Genomic DNA, 15,813 nt, shown 5'->3' on the forward strand with positions numbered 1-15,813 from the left:
CGGGGAGAGAGTCGAGAGACAGAATTGGGGGGGTGGAGGGATTTATTACAGCCAGTAATTCTCTCAGTTTTTTTTTTCCCCTTCTTCTTGCCTTGCATTGCAGGCTTGCATAGTCAGAGAGATGGTGTTTTTTTATATTTTTGTTCTTCTTACCTTGCACACAGGCACAGTACGCATCACGATTATTTGATAGGCTAATCTATGTTTTCATACTTTCATGTACACTAATGGATATTACACTTTCATGAATTAAACCATAGTATATTAGTAGTACACTTTCATGCTGATTTTGATGTTCTAGGATATATACTATAGCATACTAAATGACATTAAAAATAGAGAAAATAAAAAATAAAACATGGTCGACATGCTCGCCATGGCAACGCCATGGCGGGTGACATGTTTATATATCGACGTGACACCCCTCCACCGACTTGGATCGCCGTGACGCCGTAACAACTATGTACCCAGATAAGCAAACGAAGCAGCAATCGACTCCAGGAGACGGCATATACTCCATCGACCAAACCTTCGAACCAACAAATATCAGAAACCATAACAGGGACCGCAATAATTGAAGAACCAATGAACCCCTCAACATCAAACAGAAGGGGTTTTAACAATATCAAAACGCCATCAACAATTGACTACCATATTCAGCAATTTCAGAACCCCAAAATCGATAGCAGAAACCAGACAATCCATACGGCAAAATAAACACCACGACCAGCAAACCTTCGAATCAAACATGTATGATTCATCATATAAAACCCTAGTTCTTCTTCTTCTTTTATGAACTAGGGTTTCCTTCTTCAAACCAAAAACTTAAAACGACTCTCAAAGCGGCTATATGGAGAGAATTAGTACTGGTTACAACAGCTCTAATACCATGTAAAGAATCCCAGAACCTGTAACCAGTGAGAAGATAGAAAGAGATGAAGAAGATTAGAGAACAATGGGAGAAAAGGCTATACGATAGAATATTTATTCCACCGTACCAGCCAACATATATTTATATTAGGCCAAAATAGAATTACAAAAGGAATGTAACTCTTACCTAGTTAAGCCTAAAACCTAAAACCTAAAACAAGAAACTTACTTAGACTAGGAAACTAACAATTAAAGACATAAACTAATAAAGGAAACCACGATAGGGGGAGTCCCCCTATCGTGTTACATATCTCTTAACAGTGTCCTTCCTTTTGTTTTAGAAGGCTGAAATATATAGCCTTAGTAATTCTAGTTACTTTTTTGTTTTCAATAAGTTGCCATTGTCACTAGTTGCTAGGTGTAGTAGTTTCTATTTCCTAATTTATATTTTCAGTTAGTTTCTTTTATAGGAAGTTTCTATTTTGTCTACCTTCTATTTTGTAAGCTTGCCTAAGCTATTAATAGCCCCCCTATTGTAAGGAAGGATCAGAATTGGAGAATAGAAGTTGTGGCCAAGCTTGCCATCGGTTATGGGAGAAATTCCATGTTTCAACAGCTGAGATAGCTGTGGGTGAGAGACCCAAGCTGAGAGAGCCATTTCCTACCCCCTTCTCGTCTTTATCTTCTTCTCCTTTATATTCTCCATTCATATGTAATAGAAAACAACAATAAAAAAAAGTGAGTTTTAGTTATTTAATTTGTTCCTTATCATGTTGATCCTAGCTGCAATTGATCTGCCACTGGTTTCCCTGGTTCGAGGTCGACTCTTGCATTAATCTCCTTCTTTACATCTTCAACCTCCAACCCATCTCCATTAAACCTGCAACTCAACTTAACCTTTCATCTTCCATTCCTTTAAAGGCCTTACAACCCTTAAACCTAACCACTTTTATTCCTCATCCCTTCCACAACACACCAGCCCCCATCCCTCACCTATCCCTCAAAACCGTGGTCTGTTTTGAAGTTTACTGTTCACCCCCCAACAGCCTGCAACTTCTCTCTTCATCCAAGATCCGAATCTGATCTTGAAACCTTGTCTTCTCCCTTTATCCTATCCCTAACCTCCCTAAAACTAGATCTGATCTCTATATTATGGATCTGAACTTTCCGTCTGCGCCAAACCTACTTGTTTTGTAATATTTTTTCTTATCTAGTAGATCTAGGAAGTTGTCCTTATTATATTTGCATAGAAATCATGATCAACAGATTTGGAGTCTCCTAGTTTGATGCATTACTTTGATATTGATTAGGAAAAAGATATGTCTGATTCCAATATGAGTTCATCTGGATCTGATCGGATGAATTCAAATATAGTTAGATTGGATCTATCTTTGAATCCTTTCTTTCAAGATTCTTGTTTGCGAGGGGCTCCCATGCTAACTGCCTCTCTTGACTTGGTAAATTTTACTACTTGGGTAGATAAGGGTTTGATGATCTCTGATTTCTCCTCCAGATAGTACTTGATGATGATCTAGAATTTTTATGAGATGATGATGATATTGGATTATGTAGCTATGGTTTATATCTTCTTCCAACTGTGGTGAAATATGCAACATGGTATGGCCTACCACTTCCATAGATGTGAAGTCTTTCTCCTGCTTTTTCTTTTCAATTTCTCTTTCATTGCATGAGGAGAGTGGCTTGCAGCTGGCCTCTCAGGGAGTTCTGATTTCCAGATTTTCAGTTTTTATGGTGGGGCATAGTGCTGACAACTTCGTTTGGTTCCCATGCATCTAATAGCCTTTCTAATATCTCAATAAGCATTTAGTGTAGCAGATGGTTTTAAGTTGTTTCCTAGTTTGAACTTATAAGCTTTTAAAGTTTGGTCTGGAGAAAAATGGCTTCTTGTTTATTCTTCTCTTACTCGTGAAACATTATTTGTCCCAGTGTCAGAATTGAAGAGATGATAAGAAGCCTCTGAAGTCTTGTATTATGTTTTTGGTCCAGTTATGCAGCTTTGATTTACTCTATAGCTCTTCATGGCATTAGAATCTATGCCTCAATTGCACTTACAGTAGGACTTGTCCCTTGATGCGACATCTGTCCCTCTGAAATTATTGCAGAGTATTCTTTCAAATCTATAAATGTTTGTGTTTATCTTATTGTGTTGTGTCTTTACATGTGTTAATGCATGTCAAAGTTTAATGTGGATTGTTCTCATGTATTTCCTGCCTGGGTGTGCATTAAATCCAATTAGTCATTTCTGACATCATTCTTTAACTCATCAAAGGTTGAATGGGTTTGATGATGTTTTGATTGCAGGGCTCAAGTGATATTGATCAATTAGGAAAGATCTTTGCAGCTTTTGGGACCCCAAAGGCTTCCCAGTGGCCTGACATGATTTACCTTCCAGATTATGTAGAATACCAATTTGTTCCTGCTCCTCCATTGCACTCATTGTTTCCAATGGCAAGTGACGATACTCTAGATCTATTATCAAAGATGTTCAACTATGACCCAAAAGCAAGAATTTCTGTTCAGCAGGCATTGGAGCACAGGTTTGTTTCTTGAGAGTATTCGAAGGGTGATGATTCTGGTTGATACTCTGTTTTCATTCCTATTTTCTCATTTAGGTATTTTTCATCTATACCTGCACCAACAAAACCAGCTCTGCTTCCACGGCCTGCCCATAAGGGAGAATCTAAGCCTTCAGATTATAATCCACATGATGGTCCAATTGTCTTATCTCCCCTGAGAAAGTCAAGGAGAGTCATGGTCCAACGTGAGGGGCTTGATGGAAATACATATCAAACTGATAAAGTTGATTACCATGCAAATGAAGCAACAGACGGGATTTCAGGAAGGAGTGAAACTATGCCAATGTCGATAGATTTTTCTGTGTTTGGATCAAGACCTCCTCCCAGACCAACACTGAACAGGTAATGTAAAAAATCCATCTTTTTATCTCTATTACATATAGCTTTCGGTTCAGGATTATGGTTCATTTAATTCACCTCTTGTAGAAGACATGCAATTCCAGCCATTGGCTGACCCTAATAAAAAAGGGCCATTATCCAGTGCTGGTCCCGCATATAGGAGGGGTCCGTGCCAACTCTGGCCCATAGTCCGAAATCTCGCGTGGCGAGATCTCGCCGAGATTCTCTATTTTCCAATTTCCCGAGTCGAGATGGCCTACGAAACTTAAAATGTCAATATCTCTCCGAGATCTCGGTTTGACATAGGAAAATGCCCATCTAGATCCTTTATATGAGTGCCAGATCTCGAGATCTTGTTGGAAATTCTTGGTATACAGACACCTATCTATGCCAGAAACCAAGACAGAGAAGACAGACACTTATTTATTATTTATGTATTTATGTCTAATATCATTTAAGTAAATGCTTTTGTATTTGTATTTCATTTACTTAAGATATTATTCATAAATAAGCAAATACCCCCCTATTTGAATCCAATAAAAATAGTTAAAAAATAAAATTCCAAAAGGAAAAAAAGTTAACCCCCCAATTCAAGAACAAAAACTGGATTTTCGGCTGTTGGTGCAATTTTCAACTTTCTAATGCTGGGGTTTTTCTCAAATCTAAAAATTCCATAAATCTTAATATGGTAAAACATTGCTAAAAACCAAAAGTGCGGTAAAATATTCATTTATTTTGATGTCCAAAAATATATTTTCATTCAAAGCGATTTTGACAGCATTCGTGCTCACCGAATTAAGTTTGACCGGTAAATAACTCCTTCAATATAAATCAGATTTAAGCAATCTTGGACTTGTTGGAAAGCTTTCAAAACATAGCTTTCCAACAAGTCCAAGATTGCTAAAATCTGATTTATATTGAAAGAGTTATGTACCGGTCAAACTTAATTCTGCGCGCTAATGTCGCAAAATCGCTTCCAATGAAAAATAATTTTTGGACATCAAAACAAATGAATATTTTACCGCACTTTTGGTTTTTAGCAATGTTTTACCATAATAAGATTTATAGAATTTTTAGATTTGAGAAAAACCCCAGCATTAGAAAGTTGAAAATTACACCTATCGCCGAAAATCCAGTTTTTGTTCTTGAACTGGGGGGTTGACTTTTTTTCCTTTTGGAATTTGATTTTTTAACTATTTTTATTGGATTCAAATGGGGGGGGTATTTGCTTATTTATGAATAATATCTTGAGTAAATGAAATACAAATACAAAAGCATTTACTTAAATGATATTAGGCATAAATAAGACTGTTTGTCCTGTGTCTGTCCTGGTTTCTAGAATAAGTAAGTGTCTGTCCTGCTTTCTCACTAACTGAAACTCCTATTTGGACTTTGTTTTTGCAAAATCTAATAATGCCATTGTGTTTAAATGGCCTAAAATAGGTTGTATACCGATTTTCAGACCCAAAAGATGTCTAAAACCCACCGAGATGGACTTCAGAGTCGGAAAAAAAAAAAGAAGGCACAAACTCGCCGAGATCTCGGCCCAACTTGGTTTTTTGCTGGGCCGAGATGGCTCCGAGACCCGAGTTTTTGAACCTTGCTCTGGCCATCCTCAAGACTCAAACTTGGGATATTCGTTGGCAGACCAAGCTTTTTACCATTGCTCTAAGCAATGGCCCCCTATTGGCTGACCATAACCACCCAATCAAATCTCTATGTTAGGGACAAGAATAAGAGGGAAAACATTCATGGATTATTGAAGCCAGTCTCTGGATAAAAGGACTCCTTTGCTCCGGCCGATAATTCACCTCAGCCTCCTCGCTACTGAATACAAAATTGGATTTTTACAAATTTTAACTTTGTATTCTTTGTTTGTTCGTGCATGAACATTCTTCAGCTACAACAAAACAGAAAGAAGAGCCATTGGGCGCACGAACTAAAACGTAGAATACGAAATTGGAATTTGTAAAAATCCAATTTTAGGTGTGACAACCACTGTGGTTGCCTTTGACCATACCTTTATGCCTATATTCATATCTATGGATGAAGAAGACAGGACAGTGAGAGTTTTTATGGTTAATCTTACTCTAAAAATATCTCACACCCATTGACTCCATATTAAATATCAGTGGTTCTGTTTGATTCTTAGTGATAACTTTAGTGAAAAGGTTTGTTTCGAATAGGTTTTTGCATCAAGCTTTGTTATCCCACTCCTCAATTGATCCATCGTTATTGCCCAGAGGAGAAGTAATTGGTAGGGATGACAGGATTTGAACCCGTGTAAATTTTTATCGAACACAAAGGCGTTATCAAGCTGCATTAAATCCCCTTTATCTTTTTTTACAGTGTAGTATACAAAACAATCGCTATAGTCCTCACTCTGGCTCTACCCGAAGCCCTAAAGCTTCGGAATGAATATCAAGGTTCTAAATCTCAGTTTCGAGGCCCGTTTCGGTCAAGCCCGAAACCAATACGTGTTGGATCTCGTTTTCGAGGTTCCAACACTGAGTTTCGACCCTTGGCCTCCCTAGGTTGAAACCTAGGGTCGAAACTTGGATCTCGACCATGGGTTTCGTTTCGACCAGACCTGAAACTGAGACAGCTAGGGAGATTTCAGTCAGTTTCAACCAAGATTTAATTCCATGATGACTAGAGCCCCGAGGAGTAAATTTCAATTAGGAGCCATTTGTTTGACGGGGAGGATGGGATGGGAATGCTGTGGGATTGGGTCCCATAGTGTAGTGGGTTGGGGAACAGGGGTGGGATATTTACTTTTCCCATAAACATTAACCAAAATTGGTGGGACTTTGGATAGGATAGGGGTTGGATTTTCTAGTGCCACGTCAGCAGGCAAAGCATTATTGTTGTTCCCTGAGCTTTTGTAAGTTCACCACCCCAGCTTAACCAAACAAGGTTGGGGTGGGATTTTGAGGTGCCACGTCAGCTCTTTTCATCCCCAATTCTTCCACCCACCCAAGTACCCGTCAAACAAGCGGCCTCTTAGTTTTTCAGCAAAGTTTAATGCCTCTGGAATTCCACCAATCCTATATCGTCCTTCCATTCCTCTTTTCTCTCTCCAATTCTGAAAGACTTGTCGTTTAGAAGCTGACTAGTCGACCCAAAGAACATCCAAATAAATTCTGAAGAACATGCTATATTGTGCATAATCCATGATAAGCCATTTGCTTGATACTGATTGCTGAAGTAATGCAACTGTTGGTTTTTATTATGCATCAGCCTCACTTAGGCTGTGTTAGGTATGCATTCTTGGAATAGATTCTTGGTCTAGAACGCATTTTGAAGCCTAAGTGTGTCTCTTAAATAGAATGTTGCATTGATGTAAAATCTACTGTATGCATATTGATTTTTTATTCTTCTCACCCTGGCAGTGCTGATAGAACGCATTTAAAGAGAAAATTAGATCTTGAATTTCCTACATCCTGAAGGAGGAATGATCCATGCCATAGTTTGGACTGAGGATGCATCAGTTATTTCACATGTTAATGGTTCCAAGTGTTTTTTCTGTCTCCATTGGAAAACTGTGAACCGGTGGTGGAAATGAGACCAAGTGAAGTATGTGCTCTGCGGTGTTAAATTTGGATGTTGGCATTATTCTGATGGTTCATTTGGATGCTGCTATTCAACTTTTAAAAAGTAGTTAAAATATTTGGAGTCAATTTTTTTAATAATTCTTGCGGAATTGTGTACTAGCACATTCATGATCAAGCTATTTAGGGTTTTGTTTCCATTAATGCCATAAAGTGAGGTACAAGTAAAAGGATAGAATTCCTGTTTGGAGTTGGGAATATCTGCAGTTTCATGTGTTTGAGTTGTTGCATTCTTTTTCTGCGGTGACTGGCCAAACCAAAGCTTGGAAAGTGTATTTTGTAAACCTAATAAACTATTTTGGAAAAGCTTTTGTTCTGCTTTTATTGGTTATGAGGAACTTATTTTACTGACCCTCAGATCAGAGCCAGAACTTTGAATTCTTAATGCTTCCAACAAAGTGTAGATTTCCAGAATCTTTGCATTTAATTATGTGGATTACATTCCTAATGGTGACCAACAAAGTGACAAGAAGAGGAACCCGTGATACTGAAATGCTGAAACCAGTGACTGAAGCAGAGGTAGCCATGTAAGCACTAGAGAGAGTAAACTATCCAAGGTGACCAGCAAACATGAGTGAGATAACAAGCAAACAGCATTGCAGGAAGTTGATACATATCAAAGGCTCTGCCAGCCACAACTGTTAATACATATCAAAGGCTCTGCCAGCCACAACTGCTTCTTCAACTCCTCCCCTCATCTCCCTTATGGCTTCCAACTCCTTTTGCTTGAGAGCAAGGAATCAATGGAGACCCACCCAATACCCTGCCTTTGTTATCTATTCATTTCCTCTGTTTTGAACTTTGTTATCTCCTCTCCTTAATAATCTGAAATTCTGTAGACTTGACTTCCCCCTACCTCTTCTGTACTTAAATCACGTGTTTAATAAACGACCAGAGTTTCCTGGGCGGTTTAATGTAGGAGCTGGGAGAATTCTTTTAGTTCCACTGGACGGTGGAGACTGGAGACAAACAGCCACATTTGATTTCATGCATGTAGCAATCCAGCCTTCACCATTGTGCCATGTTGCCCTGTCTTCTATAGATTCTACACCAAGCCAAGCAACCAACAGGGTGTGAGACAATTGATTAGAAGGTTGGTGTAGGAACATGAAATTTTTGGGTTTAATTCAATTTACAATTCTGAGGAAATTGATTAAAAATTAGGGCTGTAAACGGGTCGGATTTGGCTCGGATATTGCTATATCCGCATTTGCATCCGATTAGCTATCGGACGGATTCGGATAGTGCTAAACGGATACGGACACGGATATGATTGGATATTTTATCTGTTTACATGTAAATATAGCTTTTTATCTGTATCCGCATTCGTTTATCTTTCAGACAAATTCGGATAGTGCTAAACGGATACGGAAACGGAAACGAATTTCAGCTATTCATATACACCCCTATTAAAAATAGATAAAATCCAATGAAGGGCAAGGTTTCCCACGCCATCATCTCTCATATCACACTAGTTAGTATGTGGGAATTTGTTTTGAATAGGGGGGGGGGGGTTGGGTTTGGGGGCCTGCAAAGTTGAGGAGAGAGAAAATATCAGAAAAAAGAGTGTTAGTTATGTGAGAAGGTATAGGAAAGAATCCCTACACTTGTCTTTGGGAATCTTTCCCAAAAAAAAATATGAAAACGAATTAACAAAATGATGCCCTTTAGGGCTGCATGCTTTTTTTTTTTTTTTTTTTTTGGGGGGGGGGGGGGGGGGGGGGGGGGGTGTTTGTGTTTACTTCAAGTCATTTTCAAGGGAGCTTGACTGCAAGACCCACCCGTCGAGCAGGGACGAAAGTTGGCCTTAGTGATCTGACGGTGCCGAGTGGAAGGGCCGTCGCTCAACGGATAAAAGTTACTCTAGGGATAACAGGCTGATCTTCCCCAAGAGTTCACATTGACGGGAAGGTTTGGCACCTCGATGTCGGCTCTTCGCCACCTAGGGCTGTAGTATGTTCCAAGGGTTGGGCTATTCGCCCATTAAAGCGGTACGTGAGTTGGGTTCAGAACGTCGTGAGATAGTTCGGTCCATATCTGGTGTGGGCGTTAGAGCATTGAGAGGACCTTTCCCTAGTACGAGAGGACCGGGAAGGACGCACCTCTAGTGTACCATTTATCATGCCCAAGGTAAACGCTGGGTAGCCATGTGCGGAGCGGATAACTGCTGAAAGCATCTAAGTAGTAAGCCCACCCCAAGATGAGTGCTCTCCTATTCCGACTTCCCCAAAGCCTCCGGTAGCACACCCGAGACAGCGACGGGTTCTCTGCCCCTACGGGGATAGAGCGACAGAAGTTTTGGATTGATGCTAAGGGACCAGCAATGTTTTGGAATAAAGTCCAACTAAATGATGCCCTCTAGGGCTGCATGCTTTGATCCTTATCCAAACATGTCCTCAGGGACCTATTACATGTGGGTAGCTGATCCGGATTCTGTAAGAGTTCAGATCTGACCCCTCCATGGGGCATGGGTCCTACACCCTAGAGGTGGGTCTCACACCCCCATGGAGGGTTCAGATCTGTTCTCACCCGTCCCCATGTGAGTAGCAGGTCTGAACTCTAACAAGGGACCCTCTCCTTAGCATCACTCTTACAAAGTTGGGGACCAAATAATTAATTTATTTTTTAAGAAAAAGATTTACTAATTATTGGTTGTTTATGAATACGTGAAACACTCCCTCCTTCACGCCTATAGCTTGGTGTGGAAGATGCTAATATATTACGTTTTTGAATCATTTGTGAGAATTATTCACGATGGCTGAATTTTTGGAGTCCCATTTTGTGGGTTGAATTATGGGAATAAGTGTTTTTTTTCTTTCAAACTAACTACTTTTATATTTGAATATTTACTAAGCGATTTATGAATTTTCTAATTATTGAATGGGTTGTTATTCATGTAACAAGGGTAGGTTACGTTTGGAAAAATAACAAAATGGTGAAAATACCAAATATGCAATAACCAGTGGGACATTGAACGATTAATTATTGGGGTAATTTTGGCATTTCATTTTCTTTTATTAAAATCACAAGATTGTATTTAAAATTAGTATATAAAATGGTGTTTCTGTCATTTCATCGTATTCCTATCTGGATTTTCATCCAACGGTCCATTTTAAAGTTCCCCTAAAGCGCAATCATTCACTTCTCTCTTTTAGTTTCCCGCATTTACCCCTCCTCTCTCCACTCCTCCTCCTCTGAGAAAGAAAGAACCACTTTGCCAGAGATAGGCGGTCGGAGATCTGCAACCCGCGCCGCATCGCTACCACTCCTCACAGTCTCAGATGCGATAGGCGGTCGATTCTCTTGCAAGCGAACCAGGTTTCTCTCCCAATTGTTAATCTCTTGTTGTCGGAATACCATCGGAGACGGCAACCAGAGCCGGATCCATCGATTTGCTGCTGTTCCCATCTGTGAAAAAAACCGAGATGTCACGCGAACTCCTCTCTTCTGTTCCCATCATTTTCTAATGATGGGGAGAGAATTATAGGAAAATCAGGATAATAAAGTCAGCAAAAATTCTTTGGTCATATCTCTCTCACAATGTGGTGCCAAAGAAACTTTAATTTTTCTTGGGCCTGAGGTTGATCAAATTATTCATTTGAAAGAAACTGAGAGTTTTTTTAAGGCATTACAGCTCTAAGAGTGAATGCACAAATAAGCACTTGGGTATTGGCAATAGTGATCAAGATGTGGTAGAACATGGTGCTGGCTTGTTGGGTTGAAATCAAAGTTCCTTCGCTACCACAATCACCTCATTCAAAGCTCTAAATCCACAATTCTAAATTGAAAATCCTAATTCATGATTTCAGAATCTAATCATAAAATAGAGAACGAAGGTGGGAGGAAGAGATGGCGAGTTAGCCATGGAGCATACATGGAGTGATTGAAGTTGCAGGAAGGTCCATTAGTAGAATGATTGAGTTGTAGAAGGAGATTCCTTTCTCTACCGTCTGGTTTGGTCGTCGTGAGAGAGGAAGAAATTTGTTCGGTTTAGCGCTTTTAGGGTAGAAGCCGCTAATGGAAGCAGCGGCTTTGACGGATTCTTTTCTCTACCGTCGCGTGAGGGTGCGCCGGCATGAGGGTGTCGCACCATCGTCAGAGAGAAGCCTGGAGAGGAGACAACGGATTCTGGTTTGGTCGTCGATCGTCGCGTCGTGAGAGAGGAGAGATGAAGGAGGAGCAACTCTGATAGGTGGGGTGATTTTTTGGGCAATCAAAATTGACCGTTGGATTGTAGTGCACAATTACGGTTTAACCCTTTTTAAAAAATTAAGTTAAAATTTGTGGGTTTTCCCTATTTTCAAATAATAAATGTGATTTTACTCAATTATCCTTATAAAATTATTTCCAACTGGATCCTAAACTGTAGTTTGAAGAGGGTAATAGGTGTCTTGTTATGTTTGGATAAATAACAGACCCTTGTTACATTAATAGTTCCCCTTAAATAGACTAACATGAGTTTCAATTACTCAAAAAACACTGCAAAATTAAAAGGGAAAGGGAAAATTACGTTTACCACCCCTGTAGTTTGAATCTATCACATCTACCACCCTTGTAAATTAATCTATTTCAAAAACATCCCCTGTATTTTGGAAAAACTTAACAACCGTACCCTTTACCTTTAGATTAGAACAGTTAAGATGTCATCGCCCAATTTTAATCTAAATGCCCATACAACCCTTAATAAAACCTCATTCCTTATTTACCTCCACTTGAAATAAGTGATTTTAGTTTTTTACCCCTAAAACATCATCTTCTCAAATCTCAAAATGAAAAAAAAACGAAAATCAGAGGAGAACCTTCATCGCCTCTGAAAAAGGTTTAACCTTGGGGGAATATTCTAAGCTTCAACCTTGTGGGAATGGGCAACATGGGGATAATACTCTAAGCTTGGGTGAAAAAGGTTTACCATAACAATGGAACCCTTTTTGTTTTTGGCGCTGGAACAAGACCCTCATGCAAGCTACTGTCAACCCTGTTTTCTCTGCAGGCATGACCCAGCCCATCCCAACATTAACCACTACAATCCCCAACACCACCTGCCACTGTGACTCATAACCCCATAGCCCCGCAGTCCCCACTGCTGTAATAACCCCATTGCTGACTTGTCACTTTCGCAACTCATCCCATGGGAGGATTCGGCTAGTGATCCAAATACCCGAAGTATTCGAAAACCTTTAGGATCCAGATGCAGTAAATACACGTCACAAGCACAACACAATATCGAGATAACAAGTATTTCATTGATCAGAGCGCATGGAAAATAAATGCCTACAAGTATATGTACATTATTTATATATATTATTGACAATAAAAGTCCCAAAAGTTCAATATCTCTAAGTTCACAATCATCGAACCCACACACAACTATTCTAAAATATATACAATGAAAATTCTTCCATCAAAAGAATAGTGTTAAACAAAAGAAAACAAAAAGAAAATATCACGTCATCAGTCTCTGTCTCCAAACAATCCTCTCCACCACCATCGCATTTACCTACAAGATCATCTAAAAGAAAACATTCCACAGGGGTGAGCTCCACCGAACCCAACAATTGAATGATAGACCACACACACACAAACTTAAACAAACAAACCCCTATGTGCATGGATTTAATTTTATTATTAATTCCACCTATCAGAAATGCCTAAGTCACTAAGTCTGTACTACGCCAACAATTCGGGAAACATTCTCGGTTCCTTCCCACTTCCCCGAGATGTATTCTCAATTGTTGTATGTTGTCCACACCGGTCGTAATCCTCTAGATCCCCTGTGGGTAGACCCCCAATAATCATAGCCTGGACCCCATCCTGGTGTACTCCACACTCCTCAGTGATACAGAGCTATGATTACCCAAGACCTGAACTCATGCTGGTAAGGGTTGTAGCATCAATGAATGACATTCCTAGCCATAAGCAATCTAATTGGCATAATACGAGGTGTATAGTGCTCCCGCATCCCATGCTACGACACATCATACCTCTCGTTTTCAAGCCGACTACAACATCTAATCTAGCACAAAAATTCACATCTACAAATCATTCCACATCATATCATTTATAACCTCAAATCATAAATAATAGAATCAACAACTTATTACAAATAAAACATAAATTCAAAAATACGTATGGTTTCTAACATATAAATCTAATAACAAATTAAATATTCTCAAAAGAAATCAAAGCTTACCCCCACTTACCTCAAGCCTTGGGTTGATGTCAAACAAAGAGCAGAGTTATCCAAGTGATTGAGAGAGAATCAAGATAGTGCAAATGCCCTAAAAATGATGATACAGAAGGTTAGAAAGGGTCACATATGACCAACACCCAAGTTCAGCCCAAACTGGGCCAAAATCCGGACTTAGTAAAAGATCGGATCTTCAAGCCCAACCAGAGCCGGTCAACCTCCCTTGAAGATCCGCCCCCTGAAATAGCTTAGGATTTTTTTGGGGGTTTTTCCATGTTTATGTTTCAGAACCTAAGTCTAACACAAGGGAAAGTTATAGCATGATAATTATGTATGAAATTTAGGTTTTTAAGGTTCAATTTAGGTTAGGAAAAATGGGTAATTGATGAATTGGAGAATGGGAAAGGGTGCATGCAATGGCTTTGGGGTTCTAGGTTCAAGGATTCCATCATGCATGGCAGAATTGATTTTCATTTGCTATAATTTGGTATAAAAGATCAGATTTGATCATCATCTATGCACAAAACAGAATTTGGGGTTAAGGTAGAGTCCCTGAATCAGACATGCATGTAGTTACTTGAGTCCACATAGCCTTAGTCGGTCAATTGAATGCTAGTCAGCCCAATTCAAGTTATAAAATTAGAATCTGAAACATGATACATGATCAAAGAAGGGAAGTAGAACCAGAATTTTAGGTTTAGAGTAGAGGTTAGTCCAATCAAGAGTTTTAGCAAAGGATTTCAGATTTTTCATTACAATTTCTCTTTTCTAAACAAAATTTTGGGAAGAATTAATATAGGTTCAAGAGACTTGACTAGAGAAATCAAATGGGTTGAAGAGAAGGTAAAGGAAGTGAAGATTCCTTACCTTAGGTTGGAATTTGAGCAATCCAACGCCCCTCTCTTCCACTTCTTCTTCTCCTTCATCTTCTTCTTCTTTTTCTCTTCTTTTCCTCCTCTGCTTCCAACGTTTTCAAGTGTAGAGAAGTGAATAGTTTAGTTTTTAGGTGGCTTTATATAGTTAGTTGCCCTTAGGGCATGTTTGGTTAATGGTTAAAAGAGAATGAATTTTTGTAAAGTGTTTTTAAGGTCCTAAGTGGATTTCGATGCCGAAATCGAAAATTTATGCTCCAAATGTTATTTGGATCGTACCGACATGCGGCACGGGGTTTTTAAATAAAAATTAGAATGTGCGGGACCCACAGGGTAAAATTAGGTATCAAGCCAGCGCGACTAGTCTTTAGTGGTAATCAGATAAACACGACCGATCGACTCAGATTACGTAAAATAGGAACTTGATTTTAATAACTAGAAGAGTTTGGTACCTATTGGTCAGTATCTGGAATAGACTCGATTTAAAGGCGAGTTTCACATTCTCTACATTATTTATATCCTTAAAATACCTGATACATAATTAAGGTTGTTTACCGTGATCGATAAATTTGATGATGAACCTTGTAATTGCACGTGGAAGTTATCCGTCGTTTTATTGGTATATGAGACATTATCGTAAAGATTCCTTCTTCATCATTAACCTGTTAGAACACCTAACCAACATTCTATAACGTACACAGTGTTACGACTTCGGATTCCGGACCTACATTTGGATTCGGATGTGGATTGGGATTAGAGTCTTACAACTAAAATTCAAATTAATCCGAATTTTTAGGCACGGATGTAACATGATTGCTTCAAGCCCAGTCCCATCTGGACGCCATCGCTCACTAGCTATGACTAACATCATGCGCCCCAGCCCATCGCCGCGACGCATCACAATCCCATCACATCATATCGCCCACCGCATCTCCCGCCCGTGAATCACAGGAGGTCTGCAACTTCCCCATGCAGAGAGATTCATAAAATCAAACTTTCCTAAATTTTCCATTCTTTTAGAAGATTTTTTCAAATGAATTAATTAATCCCTGCTTAATTACTAGCCCATTCATCTCTCCACCCTTCTTTCAGCTCCTGTCCGAGAGAAGGTCAAGGGACTGAACATTAAATGTAGGGAAGAAAATACACCAAAACCGCATACTATGCCTTTCTATGTCGTTTCTTTTCTTGTCTTCATCTTCTTCCAGCAGCATTCATGGAAGGAGGAGCTGGTATAGGATACAGTATTCCAGCCAAGAACCCTCACTTGGCTAGATCCACTCGGCCATTGACTGCAGCTGGGGCGGGGTGGGAGCGTACTCAGAAGAGAAGTGGAC

General features: G+C 39.4%; 1 protein-coding gene across 1 annotated transcript; it reads left to right on the forward strand.

Annotated features, from left to right (window-relative positions):
- The first annotated feature begins 3,163 nt into the window (after window positions 1-3,163).
- LOC122649673 (cyclin-dependent kinase D-1-like) lies at window positions 3,164-7,467 on the forward strand. The gene is made up of 3 exons (XM_043842912.1): window positions 3,164-3,428; window positions 3,504-3,809; window positions 7,199-7,467. Exons 1-3 carry the CDS (start codon window positions 3,268-3,270, stop codon window positions 7,251-7,253), a joined length of 522 nt encoding a protein of 173 aa, XP_043698847.1. The 5' UTR covers window positions 3,164-3,267; the 3' UTR covers window positions 7,254-7,467.
- The last annotated feature ends 8,346 nt before the right edge of the window (window positions 7,468-15,813 follow it).

Source organism: Telopea speciosissima, chromosome 2 (assembly GCF_018873765.1).
Source record: "Telopea speciosissima isolate NSW1024214 ecotype Mountain lineage chromosome 2, Tspe_v1, whole genome shotgun sequence".
Taxonomy (NCBI): domain Eukaryota; kingdom Viridiplantae; phylum Streptophyta; class Magnoliopsida; order Proteales; family Proteaceae; genus Telopea; species Telopea speciosissima.